Genomic DNA, 25792 nt, shown 5'->3' on the forward strand with positions numbered 1-25792 from the left:
AAAGCATGCATTTCACTATCTCAGCATCACTAAAGCATCATCTTCACCTCCTTGTCGTCAAACATATAAAACAAATGAAATGTAATCTTAATCCACTAGTTTATTCGCAGAAATAATATAATTTGAACTCGTACTTAATTCCCCTTTAAAACAATGGTCTATAGTGGATAACGTGGCATTAAAATTGTCTTTTACCAGCATGAATCTTCGAAACTTTGTGTCAAGCATCCCTCCTAAGATGCTCCACAATTTTATAGTGTAATGTCTAGATAGAGCATCCTGTCTCATTCAAATGTTATGTATTTCGTTACTATAAAAAAAAAAAAAAAAAAAAAACATGCACCACCTCTTATAACCATATATAATTCACAAGTTTAGGATCTTCTCTTTCTTCAATTAGTAGATTGCTTTCAAGAAGAAGGGGGAGAAAAAACCACCGATGTTCAATTTGTCCAAGAAAATGCTACTTTCTCTAGCACCGAACCACTATGACATTAATTTTGTTGCAGTGTTTTCTGTAGTATTTATTTTTCTAGTGTCAAAAGCTTGGAGAAGAGTCACAAGTGGAAAAAATGACATCCCTGGCCGGCTGGGGTTGCCTTATCTTGGTGAAACCATTTCTTTTCTTTCAGCCACTAATAGTACAAAAGGATGCTACGATTTTGTTAGACTCCGACGACTATGGTCAGTGATTCTCTTCCATGTTTATCAATATTGATTCAACATAGACATAGTATATGAAGAGAATCAATCCTCCAAATATTTCCTTCTCATTAATAATGAGATTTTTTTTTTGGTTGTTGAATATTTCTACTTCAATTATGGTTGACCTTTGGGATGCTAGTACACCATAATCGAGGATGTTTGAGTCTATAAATTCATTTAAAAAAAAAACTGGCAGAATCAATCTTTGATATTACTTGATAAGATTCAACCTCATTAAAGTTTCAAAGTTCTGAGTGAAAATGAATTGATCAGGGTAAACAATATTAATAGATAATAATCAAATTAAAGTTTGTGGCAGATATTAATATGTTATAGATCAAGATTAAGCTCTATATGTTTCTTGGTCCTCTATGTACTTCTAGCCCTCATTCAAATGGCCTTTGTAGATTGCTATATCCCTTATTAAAATGATTGTTGTGGTAATGTAGGTACGGGAAGTGGTTCAAGACAAGGATGTTCGGCAAGATCCATGTGTTTGTTCCAAATCCAGAGGGTGCAAGAATGGTATTTGCTAACGATTTTGTACACTTCAACAAGGGGTATGTGAAATCAATGGCAGATGCGGTTGGAAGAAAGAGCTTGCTTTGTGTGCCACATGAAAGTCACAAAAGGATTAGGGGTCTTCTATCTGATCCTTTCTCCATGAACTCTTTGTCTAAGTTTGTCAAGAAATTCGACAAAATGCTATGCGAAAGGCTGAAGAACTTAGAAGAAGGTGGGAAAAGCTTTGTGGTGCTTGAGTTCAGTATGAAGGTAAGAACACAATTGTTAAACTTGAATTGGTGAGTTTTTGTTGTTATATAACACTAAAAATATGCTAATTAAGCTAAAGTATGTAAACTGACATGAAAATCAAGAAAAGAAACTAAGTTGCATTCAGTCATGAATGATTATAGGAAATCTAGCCTGCCAAATAAAATAGCGGTTACAACTTAGAAGTAATTGTACAGTGTCTAACCTTTTGACAATGTCTAATGTACAGTTAACATTTGATGCAATGTGCAACATGCTAATGAGCATAACAGAGGAATCCCTGTTACGAGATATCGAAAGAGACTGTACCTCTGTTTCCAATGCCATGTTATCCATTCCCTTCATGATTCCAGGCACCAGATATTACAAAGGCATCAAGGTAAGATGGACAACCCTAGAGAGATACACAAGAACCAGGATTATTAAGTATCCTCTTGGAATGCTATTGCAAACAAAATCATTAAAACCATTAAAAATAAATAAATAAATAAAATTATAAAAAATAAAAACACTCCAAAATGAGCACCTTGTAATAGTGAACCAACGATACTTCTTAATCTTCAACTTTAAATTTTCTGATACTAACAGAATTTGTCAAAGCAGGCACGTGAAAGGCTCATGGAAACCTTTAGAGAGATAATTAGTAGACGAAGGAGTGGAAAGGAGTCTCCAGAAGACTTCCTACAGTCCATGTTACAGAGAGACTCATATCCTTCTTCTGAAAAGCTTGATGACTCAGAGATTATGGATAACCTATTGACATTGATAGTTGCAGGACAGACCACTACTGCAGCTGCAATGATGTGGAGTGTCAAGTTTCTTGATGAGAACAGAGAAGCACAGGACAAACTTAGGGTGAGTATCATTCATATTTTTAAATCAATGTGTTCAATAGAACCTAGACTTAATGGTGTCTTTTAAAGATTTCTCAAGCCAGAATAAGTTCTTTCAGTTTTCCAATAACTTCAACCATCTTTCTTTTTAGTATAATTCCTATACAAAAAGTATTGCCATCTTTATTCAAAAAAAAAAAAAAATCCTAATCAAAGTATGTACTAGGTACCTACTATTTGAAAGTTTCCTCCTTGAAAAAAGTTAAAAGGGGGAAGTTGAAAGTTGAAACAAGATGCTGAAATAATTGATCTACTTTACATATTTGGTATCTGATATAGCAAACGCATCATTTAATTAGACATAATTCCAATATGGAAGGATGTAAACCCCCAGCCTTCTACTTCTTTTTTAAAGGTGAAAGAATTCGTAGAAGGGCTTTGATTGTTTGAAATCCAAAAGTGTTCACAGTCACACTGCTTACATGTGTAAAGTGTGCACATCCATTAAAAATGTGGACATATCTAGTTATGGGAAATGTGGACATTGTGAGAAGTAGTGTACATCTGGGAGTATAAAACAATAATTTTCCTAGGTAGAAAGGGCAGGGATACTCACTGCTTATTCTAAGATACTTCCAAAGATGCCATTGGTAGAGACATATCAAATGACCAGATTTTCTTATCAGACCTGCCATTAACGTGGGAATTTCTTTCATATCAGAATATCACGGTAGGCTGCTCATTATCACTTTTTTTTTTTTTTAATACCAATATTCACTTTTGGAAGATTACTAATATTCCCTTTTGGTAGAAGGCATTTGTCATGGCACTAAGGTCTGACATTTCTTAAAACTTGCAAAAGTGGAAGTTTTGTGCACTGAATACGGTCTTTTTATTCATTTTTGGACTAATATTCTTGTTAACTTATAGGAAGAACAATTGTCAATCACCAGAAGCAAACCTGAAGGAGCTTCACTTGCTCTTGAAGATCTTAACAGCATGTCCTATGGTTCAAAGGTTAAGAGATCTAATGTGAACTGTCTATGTTGATGAAATATCCTGCAAGCTATACAACTTTAGATTATTCCATGAATATAAGTGTATATATGCTATGTTTTGTTAAATTATCAATTGTCCCATGTTTTGATCTTTCAATTTGTATTTAAAGAATATATATATATATATATATAGGATCGAGTTATACCACTCCATAACTTTTTATAGGATTATTATTTTGAAAATCCAACCGTCAAAGTACGTAATTTCTTTATTCTTAATATGTACATCAACTTTCATTTTAATCAAGTGTTATTTACAATTTAATATAGAAATTCAAGTTTTGTGTATATAATGCTCTTGACATCTTACTAGCTTCATTCATTTCCAGGTTGTCAAAGAAACATTAAGAATGTCGAACGTCTTGTTGTGGTTCCCCCGTGTAGCACTAAATGACTGCAAAATAGAAGGCAAGATTCTCTTATTGTTTTAATTATGTTGAAAGGAAAGAAGAAATTGCTAATTACCACTTATCTTTCTCTCTCCATGTAAACTATAGTAAAAGGGTCTTGAGGCGGTGGCATGAATGCAGCCAGAAAAATGTTTTAAGGGCCAAGATTTTATTTATTTATTGGAGGAAGAAGGGGCCAAGATTATATAGTGATAATCATGAAAATTTTTTGAAGTTAGGAATTTATCAAATAATAATCTATCTTGAGAATTCATGCTCTACTGACAACAACAATAAAAGTTAGAAGCTGATTTTTTGAAAAAAAAAAAAAGGGGGGGGGGGGGGGGGAGAAGGAAAGTTAGAAGCTGATTAACACTATATAAAATTGATTCTCAAAAAAAAAAAAACTCTATATAAAATATAAAGAAAATCTATGTATATATCATACAAATATGAAATTAATAAAAATTGTATTAATTTATTTAACTCACTAAGTAGCAATCCACCGCAACGTACATAAATATAAATATAATTTTCATACTATTTCATTTACAAATTTTTAAGAACTCCGGGTCCTACACTTATGGATATCTGTTTATTGTTTTAAGAAAAAATAAATAAATGGGGAAGAAAGAGTTGTGAAAATTATATGAACACGACTTTTAATTTGTAAATATATAGCATTATTATAACTAAATGGATGTGTCTATAAATTGATAAGTTGCATTACAAATGCCATAATATAATATGATTTTTTTTTTTTTTTTTTTTTACATTTATAATCCTAAATAAAAAAATTATTAACTATTATTTTTTAATTTTAGAGTGATTTAAAAAAATATATAAATTTAAAACATAGATATGTAAACAAGAAACTAGCTAGTTATATAACAAAGGATAGAATATTATTAAAAAGAACACTCATCGTGGGTCCTTTTGTAAGTTGTGACTATCAATTCTCCCTCATGAAAGCTGGTTTTTTTTTTTTTTTTTTTTTTTGATAATCACTCATGAAAGCTGTTTTTCTCCTCGACAAAAATGCCATTTGTTCATTTATGCATTTGTATGGCAGGTTTTGAGATAAAGAAAGGATGGCATGTAAACATTGATGCAACTTGTATACACTATGACCCAGATCTGTACAAGGACCCTAGGCAATTCGATCCTTCAAGATTTGATGTAATTAGCTCTCTGGCCAGATCTTGATGTTCCCATATTTGTTGTTTTGGTATGTGTTACAGTAATGGTTTTTAGGCCTAAGACATAAAGTAACGTATCTGCATTTGTCCTCCGGCCAGGAAATGCAAAAGCCATATAGTTTCATAGCTTTTGGATCAGGACCCAGGACATGCTTAGGAATGAATATGGCAAAAGTGACGATGTTGGTCTTTTTACACCGACTGACTAGTGGATACAAGTGAGTTATTTTTTCACTGTAACTATATTCCATCATGCTTTCTAATTTCTTCTACATAACATAACAACTGGTAAATCTTGTCACACAACTTATCACACGCTACCATACACAAATTGTGAAATTGTGGTTTGAAAATTGTGAAAACACGATTTCATAATTTCAACTAAATTTGTGTTTAATTTCAGCCCATGTGGCACAGTGTGTGCATACACACACTGTGAAATGATTATTACCCCAATAATAACACTCCCCGTTTATTGTGTAGGTGGACAGTTGATGATCTTGATGTTTGCCTAGAAAAGAAGGCACATATTCCTAGACTGAGAAACGGCTGTCCAATAACTTTGAAGCCCATATGAGGTGGGAAGTAAGCAAAGATGAGTGCAGAGAATTCATTCTCTATGCCAAAGTTTGAGAATTTATAAGTTGCATGCATGCTTGCAACCTTGTTTAGAAGAAGTGAAGCTTCTAGTATTGTTTTTTTGTTTTTATAAGATGAACTTCATAACATAGAATAGATTTCATCTTGAATCCTACTATTTGACAGCGTTTGCTTTTAAGCATAATATAAGCAGGATATACTTCATCCAAATATATATATATATATATAAGCAGGATATACTTGGTTTAGTTATTGCAAAATTTTAAGGGTTAAGCTATATTAATGGGAGATTACATGTTGAGTCACATAGATAATCAATTTCCAGCAAATGGTTTCCAAATGAAAACATAAGGTATGTTTGGATAGAACTTATTTTGCTGAAACTGAAAATTGAAAACACTGTAGCAAAATAATTTTTAAATGTGTGAATAGTACCGTGGGACCCATTTTTAATGAAAAAATTGATAAAAAATGAAATTTGTGGGTCCGTGAACAGTGCACGGATGCACTGTTCACGTAAAACTGGTCAAATGTTGCGGCTACTGTTCATGTACAGTACATGAACAGTAGCCGCTTGTGGGGGGAAAACGCGTGAGAAAAAAAAAAAAAAAAAAAAAAAAAAAAAAAAGGAGAAAACGTAGAAACTGAAACACAACGCAGCAAACGCCAACCCAAACACACACTATATTGGTACACTAGATGATAATCCATGCAATGCATGGCCCACACACTATGTGTATGTTTGGGTTGGCGTTTGCTGTGTTGCGTTTCAGTTTCTACGTTTTCTCCTTTTTTTTTTCTTTTTTTTTTCACGCATTTTCCCCCTCACAAGCGGCTACTGTTCATGTACTGTACATGAACAGTAGCCACAACATTTGACCAGTTTTATGTGAACAGTGCATCCGTGCACTGTTCACGGACCCACAAATTTCATTTTTTATCAATTTTTTCATTAAAAATGGGTCCCACGGTACTATTTACACATTTAAAAATTATTTTGCTACAGTGTTTTCAGTTTTCAGTTTTTAGTTTCAGCAAAATAAGTTATATCCAAACACACCCTATATGTTCTTGTGTACCAAGCATCACACAGTTATATAGGTCCCTTGAGTACTGCCTCAGAAGCATACGGGTGTCAAACTCCAGACATATGCTTAAATTTTCGATACATATGGGATAATCTACCATATACTATTACAATTCACTCTTACATGCATGCATGAGAGGAGTGTTGCATAAGATATTAATTGGGATTTCTATTAGACTGCAAGTATATGGATATCATGAAACTACAAGAAACTACAGAGATTAAACGAATATAAAATTTTAAAATAAAAATTAGTTTTAACCTGATTGAATGGAAGTATGCAATCTAATATGATGACAATGTACTTGTTACTTTATCCTTTATATTGATAATTAGCGAGGTTTTGACGACACGCCCAAAAAAATTGCTTCAATTCGTCGCCTAATTTATTGAAATTTTAAAAATTAAAAAAAAAAATTAGTGACGAAATATTTCATCACCTAATATGGTCAAATAAAAAAAATTATAAATTAAAAATCATTGGTGATGATTTATTTCTCTAAATATAATGTTTAGTGACAAAAATATTAGGTGATGAAAAAATTTCCTCACTTATTATTTTTTTATTAAAAACATTTACACCTATTAGTGATGAAAATTTTTGTTACCAGGGCATTCAATGACTGAGATTATGTGACGAATGTTGTTTCATCACCATATGTTTTCGATGACAAAATAAGGACATATTCTGACAAAAAGTTTTGTCACTATAGTCCATGTTTATTGTAGTTTACTGCTGCCATAATATTGGAGCATAGAACAGTTCAAAGAAAAAAAAATATTGAAGCACTGACGAGTTGGAAGTATATAAACTAGACTGCTTGAATGCTAAAGCAACTACCAAAACAAAAACCAAACATAAATTTTGCCGTAACTGAATGTTAATGAAATGGAAGGTAAGGGTCTAATTACCTTGTCTCCTTCATTCTTGTTTGTTTTTGAGTTATTTACTGCTTTGTTATCTATGCTTTAGTTAGGATTTTATAATTTTTGTATTAGAAGCATGCTAGACTTTGTTAGATTGTTGTTTTATTGTTGCTTTAACACTGAGTTTCTGGGCAAGTATGCATGCGTACGCATACTGTCGATGCCTCGTGGTCTTTGACCACCCCGGACGGCTACACGTGCTCTCCATACCTGTCGATAGGGCTCGTAGAAATGGGCGACAGGGTGCTTATGCAGCATCCTTGTTCCCCTTCTCTTCCCTCTTTTTGAGAATGATGCATGCTCTTGGGGGTGAATTATGACTAATGAGTTTTTTTTTTTTTTAATTAAGGTTTAGAAGTCACCACCAATCATTGGGTTTTTCTAAGGTGTGATTAGTCACCTAACTCTATGTTGATTATATTACCAATCTTAGGTTAAGAAAAAGTCAGTTTTTGCCTGATCTAAATGGATTTGAAAGTCTGGTTACATGTGAGGAAGGTGTTAGGCACCCTACAGCACCTGTCATGAGATAGTCATTTGTTTTGATAAAATCTTAATTTTTCATCATTGGCAATAAAAACAAGCTATTGACATTAGCTTTTGGGGCTTTAAAGAATTTGGACTTTCAGGTTTGATTTGGGAAAGGTGTGTGGCCTTTACCGATGCTTTGCTAGCACATTGGAATTGTCACCAAATTTCCACGATGAAAATCTAGTAGTACTTCGTCTTATTTTTGTGGTAGAAATCTAGCAATATTTTCGGTGAGGTGCATTATGGCACGCATAACATTATCCTCACCAAGTTTTTGTGGTGAGAATATAGCAAGAAGATGTCATATTTTCATGGCAAAAATCTAGTAGAATTTGGCATTAAGGTGTGACACTATGCACCGACAGGGTTTCATGTCTATATATACGGCATGCATCAATATGCTCAGACTAAGATACGCCGAGGCTCACCAAATTACTGAACACATAATGCGTGTCATATACATGGGGAAACCGATGTTACTAATTGACATGGATAAGGGCAATCACACACGTGGTAGATCATGCACCCAGTAAAGCATGAATATGCATCTGCAACATAAGCCTTGATTGCATACCCACGCACATGGTAGGAAGTATCTAGGAACTTTTTCACCAAGTAAAATGTATGAGCCTATTGGTCAGGTCATACAAGAGAGGGATGCAAGTCCTAGAGAATATATTGACTCTAGTGCCTGGCAAGGAAGCCAATCGCCCATTCTTGAGGAGAACAAGGCTGGAGTTGATAGAACAGGGGAAGATGAATCCATATTGATTTTTGTTCGTTCCCTATCCATTGTTTAATAATGAGTATCATGGTGTGGAATTGTAGAGGGGCTCTTAGCCCAAACTTCCAGCAATCAATTACTAACATGGTTAACGCAAATAGTCCTGATATCCTTATTGTTACGAAAACTAGGATTGAAGGGAAATTTCTACAGAAATTCTAATCTAGTGAAGATCAGAATAACATTAGAGTTTCAAAAGTCTCTAACATTAAAGGGGTCAGGGTGCTGAATGATGAGTATTTCCCTTTATTTATAGAGGTGTAAATAGATTAGAAAATAAGTTAGATCTAACTTAGAAGTTAGTTGACACAAAATAGGGTTATCATTAAAAAAAAAAAAAAGGATTTGGATGAGTTTTAAGTCAAATAAAACAAATTGAGGAATATCTTAGGAATGTGTCAATTGGCACTATTGAAGTTTCGATCAGCACTTTTGAAATGCCGATTTGGCATTCCGGCAGATTCGTCCAATTTCAGATTTTTGCACATTTTGGACTATTTTCAGCATTTTCCTGAGTTTGAAAATGTACTTGGACTTGTTCAAGAGTTATTTTCATAATAAACTTCATTCCAAAATAATAATTAGGATTTTAAAATAATTATATTTAGGATAATTACTACAAAAACCTAATAATCTATCCAAATTTAATGTTTATCAATTTACTTGTTTTATTCTCATGCAACAAATCACATCTTAAGAAAAATACTTGACCAATCACAAAAATTATTTTAATTAATTTTCATTAACAACCAATCAAATTTCAATTAATCACACGTGATAAGTTTCACCCAAATGAATGCATACAAAACATTAAAATTTAATCTTGTGATATATTTCGATTTGACCATCTAATTTGGTAACCAAACGTATCATTGTGATCATTGAAATCTCAAGATCATTTTCATGTCATGTAATGAATGAGTTAGTGACTAAACGCAACAATGATTTTTGGAGTACATAAAATGACCATTTTGCCCTCTTCCAAGGTTAAATTATGGGTATGAAATGGGGTGTCTACACTCCATGACTTGTTTTTTCTTAGCAAGAGACACTTACAATTTAGGGTACTGGAATCCTTCACACATGTCTATTACCAAAATTAGGCACGTGTGACAAGTGGTTCCAAGTGTATGTTATCAGTTTTCACACACCAAGAAAGAGAGCGAGGAAGAGATATCACTTTATTAAAATCAATTACAAAAAATGTTAAGATTCTTGTAGTTTTTGGTTACACCTGAAAGTCACTCGTGTACATCTGCACACTTGGACGCAAGTTCTAACCTAAAATGATATACTCTACTCATCACTCATATAACTACTCTGTAGTTTGTACTCTCTCTTTTCAATCATATTTTCTATTTTCACTGTACTTTCTATTGACATCGTTAGTGATGGGACTAATGAGCTAAACTTCCCTGGACGATCTCACCAAATATGCTCGTCCACCTAGGCACGACACAGATGGACGGAGGATAGCCATTAAAGGGAGCATTCAATACCTTGAACAGTTACGAAATAGTTGGCAGACCGTTGGAGCCTCATCAAAACCCATATTCATGAGTCTTGAGGCGTTACAAAAAGGGAACTAAAGCCATAGTTAAGGCCCCAACGGCTAGGAACCATAAAGTTCTATATATACACTTTGGTCAAAGACAAACCAAGTACATAGAAACACCTAAAAGCACTCATAGTTACTCTGATATTTTGTCTTATTCTCTAAAGGCTTCATTATACTGACTTTGGCATCGGAGATGTTGCGGTAGGCACCACATCGGTGACCAACTTGAGGAAGCCATCTCACTATATCTACAGAGACACGGACAAGGACTCAGCTCCATCTGGATGCACCTACGAAGACTGAAGATTTGCACTTCATTAGTTTGGTGCTGTTTATGGGGACGACATTTTCGTACTTAGGTTCGAAAGCGTAGTTTCCAATCAACTCCTACATTCAAATGGAGTCCAATTAGGATTCTGCAGCATTAGCTCTGCAAGTTCAAGCTCTTGCGGCTAAAGTCGAAGAGCTCACTAAACAAAATCAGGAAATGAGGCTACGGCTTAAATAGGAGGAGAACCGGTCTAGAGCCAATCAAGAGGACGAGGGAGAAAGCATAGAAGGAGTGATCGTCGAGGATCGACTACTCTAGATGAACCAAATTCAGATCTTCTCCTGGAGATGAGAAAGGAGATGGAGCAGTTGAGGAACGCCATTAGAGGGAAAACAGACCTAAGCTTGGATAGAATGGTCAGGGCAACAGATTTGCCCTTCACCACGGTAGTCTTGGAATGCCTTATGCCGTCGAAATTTCGACTGCCTTAGCTTGAGCAGTTTGATGGACTTAAGGACCCCTTGGACCGCCTCAACACCTTCAAGACAATACTAGGCCTTCAACAGCCTCCTGACGAAATACTGTATCGTTCCTTCCCCTTGCTTACCTTTACTGCTTAAAGTCATCTAAGGAGTATGGGTATTACGAATTGGTGCCTTGAGAGAGGAGGACTAGGATCGTCCAGGATTTGCCTTTGTCATTTAGATACTAGAAGTCCCGGTTCTTCTTTGTGTTCGGGGACGACTGAGAGACTCCTTCTGACGAAGTTTAGGGTGATCTCCCAAGGTTGCTCCATCGGTGGGGAACCCTGAACTTAGGTGCGTCATTATTTCTTTTAGTCCCTTAATCTTTGTTCTTTGTGTTCACTTTATTGTTACTAACACTTCTGTTCTTTATCTCGTGCAGTTAAGAGACGGCCTAAGCTTAAAAGCAGGTACAAGGAGCATGTTGAAAAGGCCATTGATTACGTGAAGATGACTGAGGATTTTGATGATCTAGTGGACCCACAGACTCTTGCCTTTTATTGCCTTGGTCCAGATTCGTCTGCCTTCGTCCTGCGCAATATTGAAATTGAGGAGAAAAAGAGTAAGTGTTAAGCTCCTCCATGTTAATTTTCTTGCATATTGTTTTTTTTTTTTTTTAATTTTTTTTTTACAAGTGTTTTCCTCTTGCAGGAATGACGACTAAATTTAATTAAGAAATGTGTGCAAAGATGAGATCGAACAAGAATGAGCCACAATCCAATCTCGGGAAGAGGATAGTGCATGTTACAGGGAAGGGCACCCCCGTTACTTCAGCTATTCCCATTGCTCCAGCTGTCCTCGGTATTGAGACGACGAGGACAACCTCTTCGGCCACTTCAGTTGAGGAGATCGCTACCCTCGCCTCTGAGAGGCCATGCTTGATTGATAAAGGGAAGGAGAAGGTTGATTCCCATTCGTCTAGTGTTTGGGACAATGAAGAACTTGCGGTGGAAAGGGCATATGAGGTCGTCACTATTGAGGACTTGAAGGTTTTCTCGGGCGTGCCTTCCAATGAGGTTGTGGCTCGTCATGTCCACAAACTCGTTCAAGTAACATACTTGTGCAACTTTAGTTCCTTCTTTCTCTTCTCTCTCTTTTATTATTATTATTATTATTATTATTATTATTATTATTATATTTTATTTTATTTTTATAGTCTTGAAGGCTCTAATTTTCGTTTCAAGTGCTAGGGGAGAGTCTTCACATCACCTCGAAGTACTTCACTCAAGAGGCCAAGGTCGCGTCTGTAATGTCCAAAATGGAGGCTCTGGAGGCAGAGAACTCCAAACTGAAGAAAGACCTAATTGTCACTATGGATGAGGCTAACACCATTAAGGAAAAAGCCAAGACCTTGAGCGACGACCTCAGAGCTGAGCGGCAGCTAACTCTGGAAAAAGACGAACAACTTCTAGCTACCAAGGAGAAACTCAAGACTATTACTACTAAGGCCATTGAGGCTTTCTAGTAGACTGACAAGTACAACACAATGCTCTTCAGTTGGCACTTTGAAGGTTTTAAGCTCCTAAGAAGGTACTTCGTCAAGCACCCCACCGGCGTGGATTTAGAGAATTTGGACCTAGAAGGGTGGATAAAGAAATGGCAACTGACGAAGCCTCTCAGTCCTTGGCTCCTAAGGGTGATGCTCCTGAGAGTGCTCTTACTGGTGGTGACGCTGTTGCCAATGCTTGAACCTGTCATTTTTCCTTTGTAATCTCTCCTTCTTTTTTTAGGTGCCCAGTATTTTGGGCTTTTTAATTCTATTTTGAGAACAATATTCTAATATGAGAACAATCTTACCCAATGTTTATGGACTTATAATGATAACATAATGTTGGTTGCCCGTTGTCTTAAGGCCTTTACTTACGTTTGTAATTCTGTGTTTACTTGTTTATATTCTTGTCTCTGTCTGCCTTGCTTCTCCTTTGTCAGTAGCTTGCATTGTTGGTACTTAATTAAAATTTTAGTTAAGACTTGTGCTCATTGAAGTAATTTCGTCTTGTTGGTAACTCACTTCTGTCTAGGCTGAGTTTACTTAGCCAATTTTATGTTTGACTTACGCCATCTCGTCAATTTTGGCTTCGTCAGTAACTTACATCCGTTTGGGCGGAATCTTGTTACTTAGCCAATTTTAGGTTTGACTTACACTCGTTTAAGGGATCTTGTCATTTTTGGCTTCGTTAGTAACTTACATCCGTCTGGGTAGAATCTTGTTACTTAGCCAATTTTAGGTTTGACTTACACCCGTTTAAGGGATCTTATCATTTTTGGCTTCGTCAGTAACTTACATTCGTCTAGGCGGAATCTTGTTACTTAGCCATTTTTAGGTTTGACTTACACCCGTTTGAGAGATCTTGTCATTTTTGGTTTCGTCAGTAACATACATCTGTTTAGGTAGAATCTTGTTACTTAGCCATTTTTCTTTTTATGACTTTTAAGTTGCTGGGTTTGCTTGCATTAATACATTGGATGAATAGTTCTTTTATTGCTTTCAAGAATGAATACAATCGTTCATTACATCTATTTGTGGTACTTCTTCAAGTGCTCAATGTTCCATGGTCGTGGGAGCCTCTGTCCGTCTATGGTCTTCAGGTGATAACTACCTTGTTTAGAGTAATGGACGACCCGATATGGTCCTTCCCATGTAGGGCCCAGTTTCCCTTGGACAGCCTCTTTGGTTGCTAGGGTGACTTTGCTTAGGACAAGGTCCCCTATGTCAAGTCGTTTGAGCTTCACTCTCTTGTTGTAGTATTCGGCCATCTTCTGCTGGTACTTCGTCATCTTGTTAGAAGCTCTATCTCTGACCTTGTCCAAGTAGTCCAGGTTGACCTTTAGCTGATCGTCATTGCTCTCCTCGTGGAACATCTCTCGTCTAATGCTGGTTATTCCTACCTCGACCAGGATCATTGCCTCGGAGCCATAAGTGAGTTTGGAGGGGGTTTCTCCTGTTGAGGTTCTTGCTATAGTCCTATAAGCCCACAAGACATTAGGCAATTCTTCTGGCCAGGCCCCCTTTGCGTCATCCAACCTGGCTTTGATAATTTTGAGTAGTGTCTGATTAGTCACTTTCGTCTGTCCGTTTGCTTGTGGATGTCCTAGAGATGAGAATTGGTTCTTGATCCCTATACTTAAATAGAAATCCTTGAAGCCTTGGCTGTCAAACTGCCGCCCATTATCTAATATGATCGTCCGTGTAATTCCGAACTTGCAAATTATGTTCTTCGATACGAAGTTCTGGATTCTTGCTTCAATGATAGTTTCTAATGTCTCCACTTCAACCCATTTTGTGAAGTAATCAATAGCAACTAGTAGGAACTTCACCTGTCCTTTACCTTGGGGCAATGGGCTGACGATGTCGATTCTCCATTGTGCAAATGGCTAAGGGGAGGATATCGTTGTCAGTCTTTCAGCTGGAAGGCGCTGGACATTCCCAAACCTCTGGTACTTGTCGCACTTCTTGATGAGCTCCCTTGCGTCTACCTGCATAGTAGGCCAGAAGTAACATATTTTGACAACTTTACTTACCAAGGATCTGGGGCCTGCATGGTCCCCGCAAACTCTTTCATGAATCTCTTCTAGAATATACTTGGCTTCCTCTTCGTCTACGCACTTCAGGTAGGGCATGGAAAAGCCTCTCTTGTACAGCATGTCGTTTAGGATCGTGAATCTGGCTGCTCTCTTCTTGACTTTCCTGGCCTTCTCGACGTCTTGTGGAAGGTGTCCATCTTGGAGGAATGATATGATCAGGGTCATCCAGCTTCCTGTGCTCTGGATTGCAAATGTAGAGATTTCTTCAATGTTAGGACATTTATGGATTTCCATCTCTGAGCCCATGCTCGTTGATCCTTCCTCTAACGATGCTAGCTTTGCAATTTCATCTGCTATCATGTTTTGGCTCTTAGGGATCTGTGCGAATTCCACCTTATCAAACTCCTATGTCAAATGTTTTATCAGCCTGAGGTATTTTTGCATTCTTTTCTCCTTTACTTTATACTTCTCCTTTAACTATCCTATTATCAACTTGGAATCACTCTGGAGGAGCAAGTTTTTAGCTCCTAGTGCTTTTCTAAGCCTTAGCTCCGAAAATATTCCTTCATACTCGGCTTCATTATTGGTGGCCAAGAATTTTAGCTGAACTCCATATTTAAGCATTTCTCTGTCTGGCATGGTGATGACAACCCCTACTCCCCCCTTCTTTCGGGTTAACGAACCATCGGTTTGTATTATCCACTGTTCCGTCTCGTCGGTGGAGCTGTCCTCGTTTGGAATAGTGAACTCGACAATGAAGTCAGCCAAAGTCTACGCCTTAATGGCTGTCCTGGGGTGGTACTCGATGTTGAACTGGCTAAGCTCAATTGCCCATTGGACCATTCTCCTTACTGCCTCAGGCTTATTCATGAACTTCTTGATGGGTTGGTTCGTCATTACAAAGATGGGATTCGCTTGAAAATAGGGTCGTAGCTTACACAAAACTACTATTAACGTGAACACAATCTTTTCAATCCTTGGGTACTTAGCTTCTACCCCCTAGAAAGCTTGGATGATTTAGTAAACTGGGAGCTGTTTCCTGTCCTTTTCTCGAATTAAGGCTGCGCTCACAGCTGTGGCTAATATTGCCAGATATAGATATAGGTTTTCCCCTTCCTTGGACGGACTTAGGAGGGGTGGATTGCTCAGGTAACATTTGAGTGCTTGAAATGCTGCCTTACATTCGTCAGTCTAAGCAAAGGCTTGCTTCAACGTTTTAAAGAAGGGTAAACATTTGTCTGTCGCTTTAGAGATGAACTTGTTAAGTGCCACTATCCTTCCTGCGAGCTTCTGGACTTCTTTGACGGTCTTTGGCGATGTCATGTCGAGTATGGCTCGTACTTTTTCTGGGTTTACTTCTATCCCCCTTTAGGATACCATGAACCCTACGAACTTCCCTGAGGCTACTCCAAATGCACATTTACTGGGGTTCAACTTCATCTGGTACTATCTGAGTGTGGCAAATGTTTCCTTAAGGTTGTCTAGATGAGCAAGCTCTTCTTTACTCTTGACGAGCATGTCATCCACATATACAGATATTTCTCCTGATCTACTTGCTGAACATGTTATTTACTAACCCTTAGTAGGTTGCTTCAGTATATTTCAGTCCGAAGGGCATTACCTTATAGCAATAGAGCCCTTGGCTCGTGATGAAAGCAGTTTTCTATTAGTCTTCCTTTGCCATTTTTATCTAGTTATATCCTGAGAATGCATCCATGAAAGTCAGTAGCTTATGCCCTGCTGTAGAATCTACTAGCTGGTCTATCCTTGGTGGAGGGAAACTGTATTTTGGGCAAGTTTTCTTCAGATCCGTGAAGTCCACGCATATTCTCCATTTTCCATTCACTTTCTTCACTAGGACGACATTGGCGAGCCAATATGAATAGTAAACTTCTTGAATAAAGCCTGCTAGACGGGCTTTTTCTCGAGGTCCACACTTAGTCAGTGTTGGATGACCTTTGAGGATATATCTGGCATGTCCTCGTGACTCCATGCAAATACATCCAGGTTCTCTTTAAGGAACTAGACAAGCCTTGTCCTCATCTCAGGGTTCAATGTCGTCCTTATTCTGGTCGTCTTTGCTGTTTCTCCTTCGACCAGCTCTACTATCTCTAGGGCTTCCACTTTATCTTCTTCATTCTTTTCGATCATCCATGTATGGTTCTCTTTTACAGCTAGCACGGCTTGGTAACATTTCCTGGCTAGTACTTGATCTCCTTTTACCTTACCCACATTATTTTCTGTTGGGAACTTTACCTTCAAACAATAGGTGAACGTGGTTGCTCTTTAACGGTTGAGTGTGGGCCTTTCGACAATCATGTTGTAAGATGAGGGACAATCCACCACCAAGAAGTCCAATTGACGAGCTAGCTACCTCGGATGAGTCCCCACTGTGACCGTCGGTGTCATTATCCCTTTGGGATACACCCGGTCTCCACTGAAGCTGAAGAGGGGGGAGTCGAACGAGTGCAGCCTTCCTGGATCTAGCTTCAGCTGCTGAAAAACAAAGAGGTAGATTATGTCCATGGAGCTACCATTATCCACGAGTATCCTCTGGATGTTGAACCCTTCTATTGTTAACATTATGACCAAGGGGTCATCATGAGGCTACTTCACCCTTCTGACATCTTTTTTAGAGAAAAACATATCCATGTCCGTTCGTCTCTATGTCATTGGGGGCATCCTATAGACGCTATTGAAAAGCAGAGAGGTAGATTATGTCCATGGAGCTACCATTATCCACGAGTATCCTCTGGGTGTTGAACCCTTCTATTGTTAACATTATGACCAACGAGTCATCATGAGGCTACTTCACCCCTCTGGCATCTTTTTCAGAGAAAAACATATCCCTGTCCGTTCATCTCTATGTCATTGGGGGCATCCTGTGGACGTTGTTCACCTGCCTCTGATATGACTTCTTGAAGGACTTGAATGACCCTCTTGTGGATGGTTCGCCTGTGATCGTTTTTATCTTCCCGATCACGCTTAATGGACGTTGGGGTGTACGGTCCTCATCCCTTGGTGATGCTTCACGCTTGTCCTTGTCATCGTCTCTAGACCTACTATGCTCCCCCTTTTTCACAAATCTCTGCGATTTCCCTTTTTGTATGAGCTCCTCTATCTGCTCCTTCAAGTCTTTGTAATCTTCTGTGTAATAGCCGTGATCCATGTGGAAACGGCAATACTTCGTCTTATCACGCACGTTGGGTGATGAATGTAATGGCCTTGGCCATTTGAGGTAGTGCTCATCTTTAATCTGCGCCAAAATTTTGTCAACAAGCATAACTAAATGAGTGAATTTTACCATTCGAGGGTCATTAGTTTGATGATCTGGGCGCTCCCTTTTTCATCCTCTACGATCGTCCTCCTGTCTTCTCCATGTCCTATATGGCGGCTAAAGCATCTTCAACATTCATGTACTTCTGTGCCTTCAGGAGCATCTCTGCCATCGTCCTAGGAGGATTCTTCACGAGTGAAACCACGAACTCTCTGGACTTCAATCCTACTTTAAAGGTCGTCAATTGCACCTTGTCGTCAGTTTTGTCTACCTCCAGAGTCTCCCAAGTAAAGCGTTTCATGTACGACTTCAGGGTTTTTTTCTCCCTTTGTCTAATGGTGAGTAAGTGATTTGCTGGCCTCTTCGGGCGTTGTTCCCCGACGAAGTGGCGCAAAAAGGCATTGCTTAACTGCTCGAAACTGTCGATGGACGATGTTGGTAACTTCATGAACCACTCCTTTGCAGCTCCTTTGAGAGTGGTGGGGAAGGAACGATACAGTATTTCGTCAGGAGGCTGTTGAAGGCCTAGTATTGTCTTGAAGGTGTTGAGGCGGTCCAAGGGGTCCTGACGAAATACTGTATCGTTCCTTCCCCACCACTCTCAAAGGAGCTGCAAAGGAGTGGTTCATGAAGTTACCAACATCGTCCATCGACAGTTTCGAGCAGTTAAGCAATGCCTTTTTGCGCCACTTCGTCGGCGAACAACGCCCGAAGAGGCCAGCAAATCACTTACTCACCATTAGACAAAGGGAGAAAAAAACCCTGAAGTCGTACATGAAACGCTTTACTTGGGAGACTCTGGAGGTAGACAAAACTGACGACAAGGTGCAATTGACGACCTTTAAAGTAGGATTGAAGTCCAGAGAGTTCGTGGTTTCACTCGTGAAGAATCCTCCTAGGACGATGGCAGAGATGCTCCTGAAGGCACAGAAGTACATGAATGTTGAAGATGCTTTAGCCGCCATATAGGACATGGAGAAGACAGGAGGACGATCGTAGAGGATGAAAAAGGGAGCGCCCAGATCATCAAACTAATGACCCTCGAATGGTAAAATTCACTCATTTAGTTATGCTTGTTGACAAAATTTTGGCGCAGATTAAAGATGAGCACTACCTCAAATGGCCAAGGCCATTACATTCATCACCCAACGTGCGTGATAAGACGAAGTATTGCCGTTTCCACATGGATCACGGCTATTACACAGAAGATTACAAAGACTTGAAGGAGCAGATAGAGGAGCTCATACAAAAAGGGAAATCGCAGAGATTTGTGAAAAAGGGGGAGCATAGTAGGTCTAGAGACGATGACAAGGACAAGCGTGAAGCATCACCAAGGGATGAGGACCGTACACCCCAACGTCCATTAAGCGTGATCGGGAAGATAAAAACGATCACAGGCGAACCATCCACAAGAGGGTCATTCAAGTCCTTCAAGAAGTCATATCAGAGGCAGGTGAACAACGTCCACAGGATGCCCCCAATGACATAGAGATGAACGGACAGGGATATGTTTTTCTCTGAAAAAGATGCCAGAGGGGTGAAGTAGCCTCATGATGACTCGTTGGTCATAATGTTAACAATAGAAGGGTTCAACACCCAGAGGATACTCGTGGATAATGGTAGCTCCATGGACATAATCTACCTCTCTGCTTTTCAATAGCGTCTATAGGATGCCCCCAATGACATAGAGACGAACGGACATGGATATGTTTTTCTCTAAAAAAGATGTCAGAAGGGTGAAGTAGCCTCATGATGACCCCTTGGTCATAATGTTAACAATAGAAGGGTTCAACATCCAGAGGATACTCGTGGATAATGGTAGCTCCATGGACATAATCTACCTCTTTGTTTTTCAGCAGCTGAAGCTAGATCCAGGAAGGCTGCACTCGTTCGACTCCCCCCTCTTCAGCTTCAGTGGAGACCGGGTGTATCCCAAAGGGATAATGACACCGACGGTCACAGTGGGGACTCATCCGAGGTAGCTAGCTCGTCAATTGGACTTCTTGGTGGTGGATTGTCCCTCATCTTACAACATGATTGTCGAAAGGCCCACACTCAACCGTTAAAGAGCAACCACGTTCACCTATTGTTTGAAGGTAAAGTTCCCAACAGAAAATAATGTGGGTAAGGTAAAAGGAGATCAAGTACTAGCCAGGAAATGTTACCAAGCCGTGCTAGCTGTAAAAGAGAACCATACATGGATGATCGAAAAGAATGAAGAAGATAAAGTGGAAGCCCTAGAGATAGTAGAGCTGGTCGAAGGAGAAACAGCAAAGACGACCAGAATAAGGACGACATTGAACCCTGAGATGAGGACAAGGCTTGTCTAGTTCCTTAAAGAGAACCTGGATGTATTTGCATGGAGTCACGAGGACATGCCAGATATATCCTCAAAGGTCATCCAACACTGACTAAGTGTGGACCTCGAGAAAAAGCCCGTCTAGCAGGCTTTATTCAAGAAGTTTACTATTCATATTGGCTCGCCAATGTCGTCCTAGTGAAGAAAGTGAATGGAAAATGGAGAATATGCGTGGACTTCACGGATCTGAAGAAAACTTGCCCAAAATACAGTTTCCCTCCACCAAGGATAGACCAGCTAGTAGATTCTACAGCAGGGCATAAGCTACTGACTTTCATGGATGCATTCTCAGGATATAACTAGATAAAAATGGCAAAGGAAGACTAATAGAAAACTGCTTTCATCACGAGCCAAGGGCTCTATTGCTATAAGGTAATGCCCTTCGGACTGAAATATACTGAAGCAACCTACTAAGGGTTAGTAAATAACATGTTCAGCAAGTAGATCAGGAGAAATATCTGTATATGTGGATGACATGCTCGTCAAGAGTAAAGAAGAGCTTGCTCATCTAGACAACCTTAAGGAAACATTTGCCACACTCAGATAGTACCAGATGAAGTTGAACCCCAGTAAATGTGCATTTGGAGTAGCCTCAGGGAAGTTCGTAGGGTTCATGGTATCCTAAAGGGGGATAGAAGTAAACCCAGAAAAAGTACGAGCCATACTCGACATGACATCGCCAAAGACCGTCAAAGAAGTCCAGAAGCTCGCAGGAAGGATAGTGGCACTTAACAAGTTCATCTCTAAAGCGACAGACAAATGTTTACCCTTCTTTAAAACGTTGAAGCAAGCCTTTGCTTAGACTGACGAATGTAAGGCAGCATTTCAAGCACTCAAATGTTACCTGAGCAATCCACCCCTCCTAAGTCCGTCCAAGGAAGGGGAAAACCTATATCTATATCTGGCAATATTAGCCACAGCTGTGAGCGCAGCCTTAATTCGAGAAAAGGACAGGAAACAGCTCCCAGTTTACTAAATCATCCAAGCTTTCTAGGGGGTAGAAGCTAAGTACCCAAGGATTGAAAAGATTGTGTTCACGTTAATAGTAGTTTTGTGTAAGCTACGACCCTATTTTCAAGCGAATCCCATCTTTGTAATGACGAACCAACCCATCAAGAAGTTCATGAATAAGCCTGAGGCAGTAAGGAGAATGGTCCAATGGGCAATTGAGCTTAGCCAGTTCAACATCGAGTACCACCCCAGGACAGCCATTAAGGCGTAGACTTTGGCTGACTTCATTGTCGAGTTCACTATTCCAAACGAGGACAGCTCCACCGACGAGACGGAACAGTGGATAATACAAACCGATGGTTCGTTAACCCGAAAGAAGGGGGGAGTAGGGGTTGTCATCACCATGCCAGACAGAGAAATGCTTAAATATGGAGTTCAGCTAAAATTCTTGGCCACCAATAATGAAGCCGAGTATGAAGGAATATTTTCGGAGCTAAGGCTTAGAAAAGCACTAGGAGCTAAAAACTTGCTCCTCCAGAGTGATTCCAAGTTGATAATAGGATAGTTAAAGGAGAAGTATAAAGTAAAGGAGAAAAGAATGCAAAAATACCTCAGGCTGATAAAACATTTGACATAGGAGTTTGATAAGGTGGAATTCGCACAGATCCCTAAGAGCCAAAACATGATAGCAGATGAAATTGCAAAGCTAGCATCGTTAGAGGAAGGATCAACGAGCATGGGCTCAGAGATGGAAATCCATAAATGTCCTAACATTGAAGAAATCTCTACATTTGCAATCCAGAGCACAGGAAGCTGGATGACCCTGATCATATCATTCCTCCAAGATGGACACCTTCCACAAGACGTCGAGAAGGCCAGGAAAGTCAAGAAGAGAGCAGCCAGATTCACGATCCTAAACGACATGCTGTACAAGAGAGGCTTTTCCATGCCCTACCTGAAGTGCGTAGACGAAGAGGAAGCCAAGTATATTCTAGAAGAGATTCATGAAAGAGTTTGCGGGGACCATGCAGGCCCCAGATCCTTGGTAAGTAAAGTTGTCAAAATATGTTACTTCTGGCCTACTATGCAGGTAGACGCAAGGGAGCTCATCAAGAAGTGCGACAAGTACCAGAGGTTTGGGAATGTCCAGCGCCTTCCAGCTGAAAGACTGACAACGATATCCTCCCCTTAGCCATTTGCACAATGGAGAATCGACATCGTCAGCCCATTGCCCCAAGGTAAAGGACAGGTGAAGTTCCTACTAGTTGCTATTGATTACTTCACAAAATGGGTTGAAGTGGAGACATTAGAAACTATCATTGAAGCAAGAATCCAGAACTTCGTATCGAAGAACATAATTTGCAAGTTCGGAATTACACGGACGATCATATTAGATAATGGGCGGCAGTTTGACAGCCAAGGCTTCAAGGATTTCTATTTAAGTATAGGGATCAAGAACCAATTCTCATCTCTAGGACATCCACAAGCAAACGGACAGACGAAAGTGACTAATCAGACACTACTCAAAATTATCAAAGCCAGGTTGGATGACGCAAAGGGGGCCTGGCCAGAAGAATTGCCTAATGTCTTGTGGGCTTATAGGACTATAGCAAGAACCTCAACAGGAGAAACCCCCTCCAAACTCACTTATGGCTCCGAGGCAATGATCCTGGTCGAGGTAGGAATAACCAGCATTAGACGAGAGATGTTCCACGAGGAGAGCAATGACGATCAGCTAAAGGTCAACCTGGACTACTTGGACAAGGTCAGAGATAGAGCTTCTAACAAGATGACGAAGTACCAGCAGAAGATGGCCGAATACTACAACAAGAGAGTGAAGCTCAAACGACTTGACATAGGGGACCTTGTCCTAAGCAAAGTCACCCTAGCAACCAAAGAGGCTGTCCAAGGGAAACTGGGCCCTACATGGGAAGGACCATATCGGGTCGTCCATTACTCTAAACAAGGTAGTTATCACCTGAAGACCATAGACGGACAGAGGCTCCCACGACCATGGAACATTGAGCACTTGAAGAAGTACCACAAATAGATGTAATGAACGATTGTATTCATTCTTGAAAGCAATAAAAGAACTATTCATCCAATGTATTAATGCAAGCAAACCCAGCAACTTAAAAGTCATAAAAAGAAAAATGGCTAAGTAACAAGATTCTACCTAAACAGATGTATGTTACTGACGAAACCAAAAATGACAAGATCTCTCAAACGGGTGTAAGTCAAACCTAAAAATGGCTAAGTAACAAGATTCCGCCTAGACGAATGTAAGTTACTGACGAAGCCAAAAATGATAAGATCCCTTAAACGGGTGTAAGTCAAACCTAAAATTGGCTAAGTAACAAGATTCTACCCAGACGGATGTAAGTTACTAACGAAGCCAAAAATGACAAGATCCCTTAAACGAGTGTAAGTCAAACCTAAAATTGGCTAAGTAACAAGATTCCGCCCAAACGGATGTAAGTTACTGACGAAGCCAAAATTGACGAGATGGCGTAAGTCAAACATAAAATTGGCTAAGTAAACTCAGCCTAGACAGAAGTGAGTTACCAACAAGACGAAATTACTTCAATGAGCACAAGTCTTAACTAAAATTTTAATTAAGTACCAACAATGCAAGCTACTGACAAAGGAGAAGCAAGGCAGACAGAGACAAGAATATAAACAAGTAAACACAGAATTACAAACGTAAGTAAAGGCCTTAAGACAACGGGCAACCAACATTATGTTATCATTATAAGTCCATAAACATTGGGTAAGATTGTTCTCATATTAGAATATTGTTCTCAAAATAGAATTAAAAAGCCCAAAATACTGGGCACCTAAAAAAAGAAGGAGAGATTACAAAGGAAAAATGACAGGTTCAAGCATTGGCAACAGCGTCACCACCAGTAAGAGCACTCTCAGGAGCATCACCCTTAGGAGCCAAGGACTGAGAGGCTTCGTCAGTTGCCATTTCTTTATCCACCCTTCTAGGTCCAAATTCTCTAAATCCACGCCGGTGGGGTGCTTGACGAAGTACCTTCTTAGGAGCTTAAAACCTTCAAAGTGCCAACTGAAGAGCATTGTGTTGTACTTGTCAGTCTACTAGAAAGCCTCAATGGCCTTAGTAGTAATAGTCTTGAGTTTCTCCTTGGTAGCTAGAAGTTGTTCGTCTTTTTCCAGAGTTAGCTGCCGCTCAGCTCTGAGGTCGTCGCTCAAGGTCTTGGCTTTTTCCTTAATGGTGTTAGCCTCATCCATAGTGACAATTAGGTCTTTCTTCAGTTTGGAGTTCTCTGCCTCCAGAGCCTCCATTTTGGACATTACAGACGCGACCTTGGCCTCTTGAGTGAAGTACTTCGAGGTGATGTGAAGACTCTCCCCTAGCACTTGAAACGAAAATTAGAGCCTTCAAGACTATAAAAATAAAATAAAATATAATAATAATAATAATAATAATAATAATAATAATAATAAAAGAGAGAGAAGAGAAAGAAGGAACTAAAGTTGCACAAGTATGTTACTTGAACGAGTTTGTGGACATGACGAGCCACAACCTCATTGGAAGGCACGCCCGAGAAAACCTTCAAGTCCTCAATAGTGACGACCTCATATGCCCTTTCCACCGCAAGTTCTTCATTGTCCCAAACACTAGACGAATGGGAATCAACCTTCTCCTTCCCTTTATCAATCAAGCATGGCCTCTCAGAGGCGAGGGTAGCGATCTCCTCAACTGAAGTGGCCGAAGAGGTTGTCCTCGTCGTCTCAATACCGAGGACAGCTGGAGCAATGGGAATAGCTGAAGTAACGGGGGTGCCCTTCCCTGTAACATGCACTATCCTCTTCCCGAGATTGGATTGTGGCTCATTCTTGTTCGATCTCATCTTTGCACACATTTCTTAATTAAATTTAGTCGTCATTCCTGCAAGAGGAAAACACTTGTAAAAAAAAAATTAAAAAAAAAAAAAAACAATATGCAAGAAAATTAACATGGAGGAGCTTAACACTTACTCTTTTTCTCCTCAATTTCAATATTGCGCAGGACGAAGGCAGACGAATCTGGACCAAGGCAATAAAAGGCAAGAGTCTGTGGGTCCACTAGATCATCAAAATCCTCAGTCATCTTCACGTAATCAATGGCCTTTTCAACATGCTCCTTGTACCTGCTTTTAAGCTTAGGCCGTCTCTTAACTGCACGAGATAAAGAACAGAAGTGTTAGTAACAATAAAGTGAACACAAAGAACAAAGATTAAGGGACTAAAAGAAATAATGACGCACCTAAGTTCAGGGTTCCCCACCGATGGAGCAACCTTGGGAGATCACCCTAAACTTCGTCAGAAGGAGTCTCTCAGTCGTCCCCGAACACAAAGAAGAACCGGGACTTCTAGTATCTAAATGACAAAGGCAAATCCTGGACGATCCTAGTCCTCCTCTCTCAAGGCACC

The 25792-nt window shown here is 39.3% G+C and overlaps 3 protein-coding genes across 3 annotated transcripts; 2 read left to right on the forward strand and 1 right to left on the reverse strand.

Annotated features, from left to right (window-relative positions):
* Positions 1–339: 339 nt before the first annotated feature.
* LOC115993600 (abscisic acid 8'-hydroxylase 1-like) lies at positions 340–5768 on the forward strand. Its single transcript, XM_031117538.1, has 9 exons — positions 340–684; positions 1155–1479; positions 1709–1858; positions 2083–2334; positions 3243–3329; positions 3700–3778; positions 4832–4938; positions 5058–5176; positions 5442–5768. The coding sequence occupies exons 1-9, from the start codon at positions 440–442 to the stop codon at positions 5533–5535; spliced, it is 1458 nt and encodes a 485-aa protein (XP_030973398.1). The 5' UTR covers positions 340–439; the 3' UTR covers positions 5536–5768.
* A 7989-nt stretch (positions 5769–13757) lies between these two features.
* On the reverse strand, positions 13758–18072 carry LOC115950186. Its single transcript, XM_031067425.1, has 3 exons — positions 17665–18072; positions 14763–15170; positions 13758–14615 (listed from the first exon to the last, which is right to left on the reverse strand). The coding sequence occupies exons 1-3, from the start codon at positions 18070–18072 to the stop codon at positions 13758–13760; spliced, it is 1674 nt and encodes a 557-aa protein (XP_030923285.1).
* A 1015-nt stretch (positions 18073–19087) lies between these two features.
* LOC115950187 lies at positions 19088–23402 on the forward strand. Its single transcript, XM_031067426.1, has 3 exons — positions 19088–19495; positions 21990–22397; positions 22545–23402. Exons 1-3 carry the CDS (start codon positions 19088–19090, stop codon positions 23400–23402), a joined length of 1674 nt encoding a protein of 557 aa, XP_030923286.1.
* Positions 23403–25792: the final 2390 nt, after the last annotated feature.

The sequence above is a fragment of the Quercus lobata genome, chromosome 6 (assembly GCF_001633185.2).
Source record: "Quercus lobata isolate SW786 chromosome 6, ValleyOak3.0 Primary Assembly, whole genome shotgun sequence".
Classification (NCBI taxonomy): Eukaryota; Viridiplantae; Streptophyta; class Magnoliopsida; order Fagales; family Fagaceae; genus Quercus; species Quercus lobata.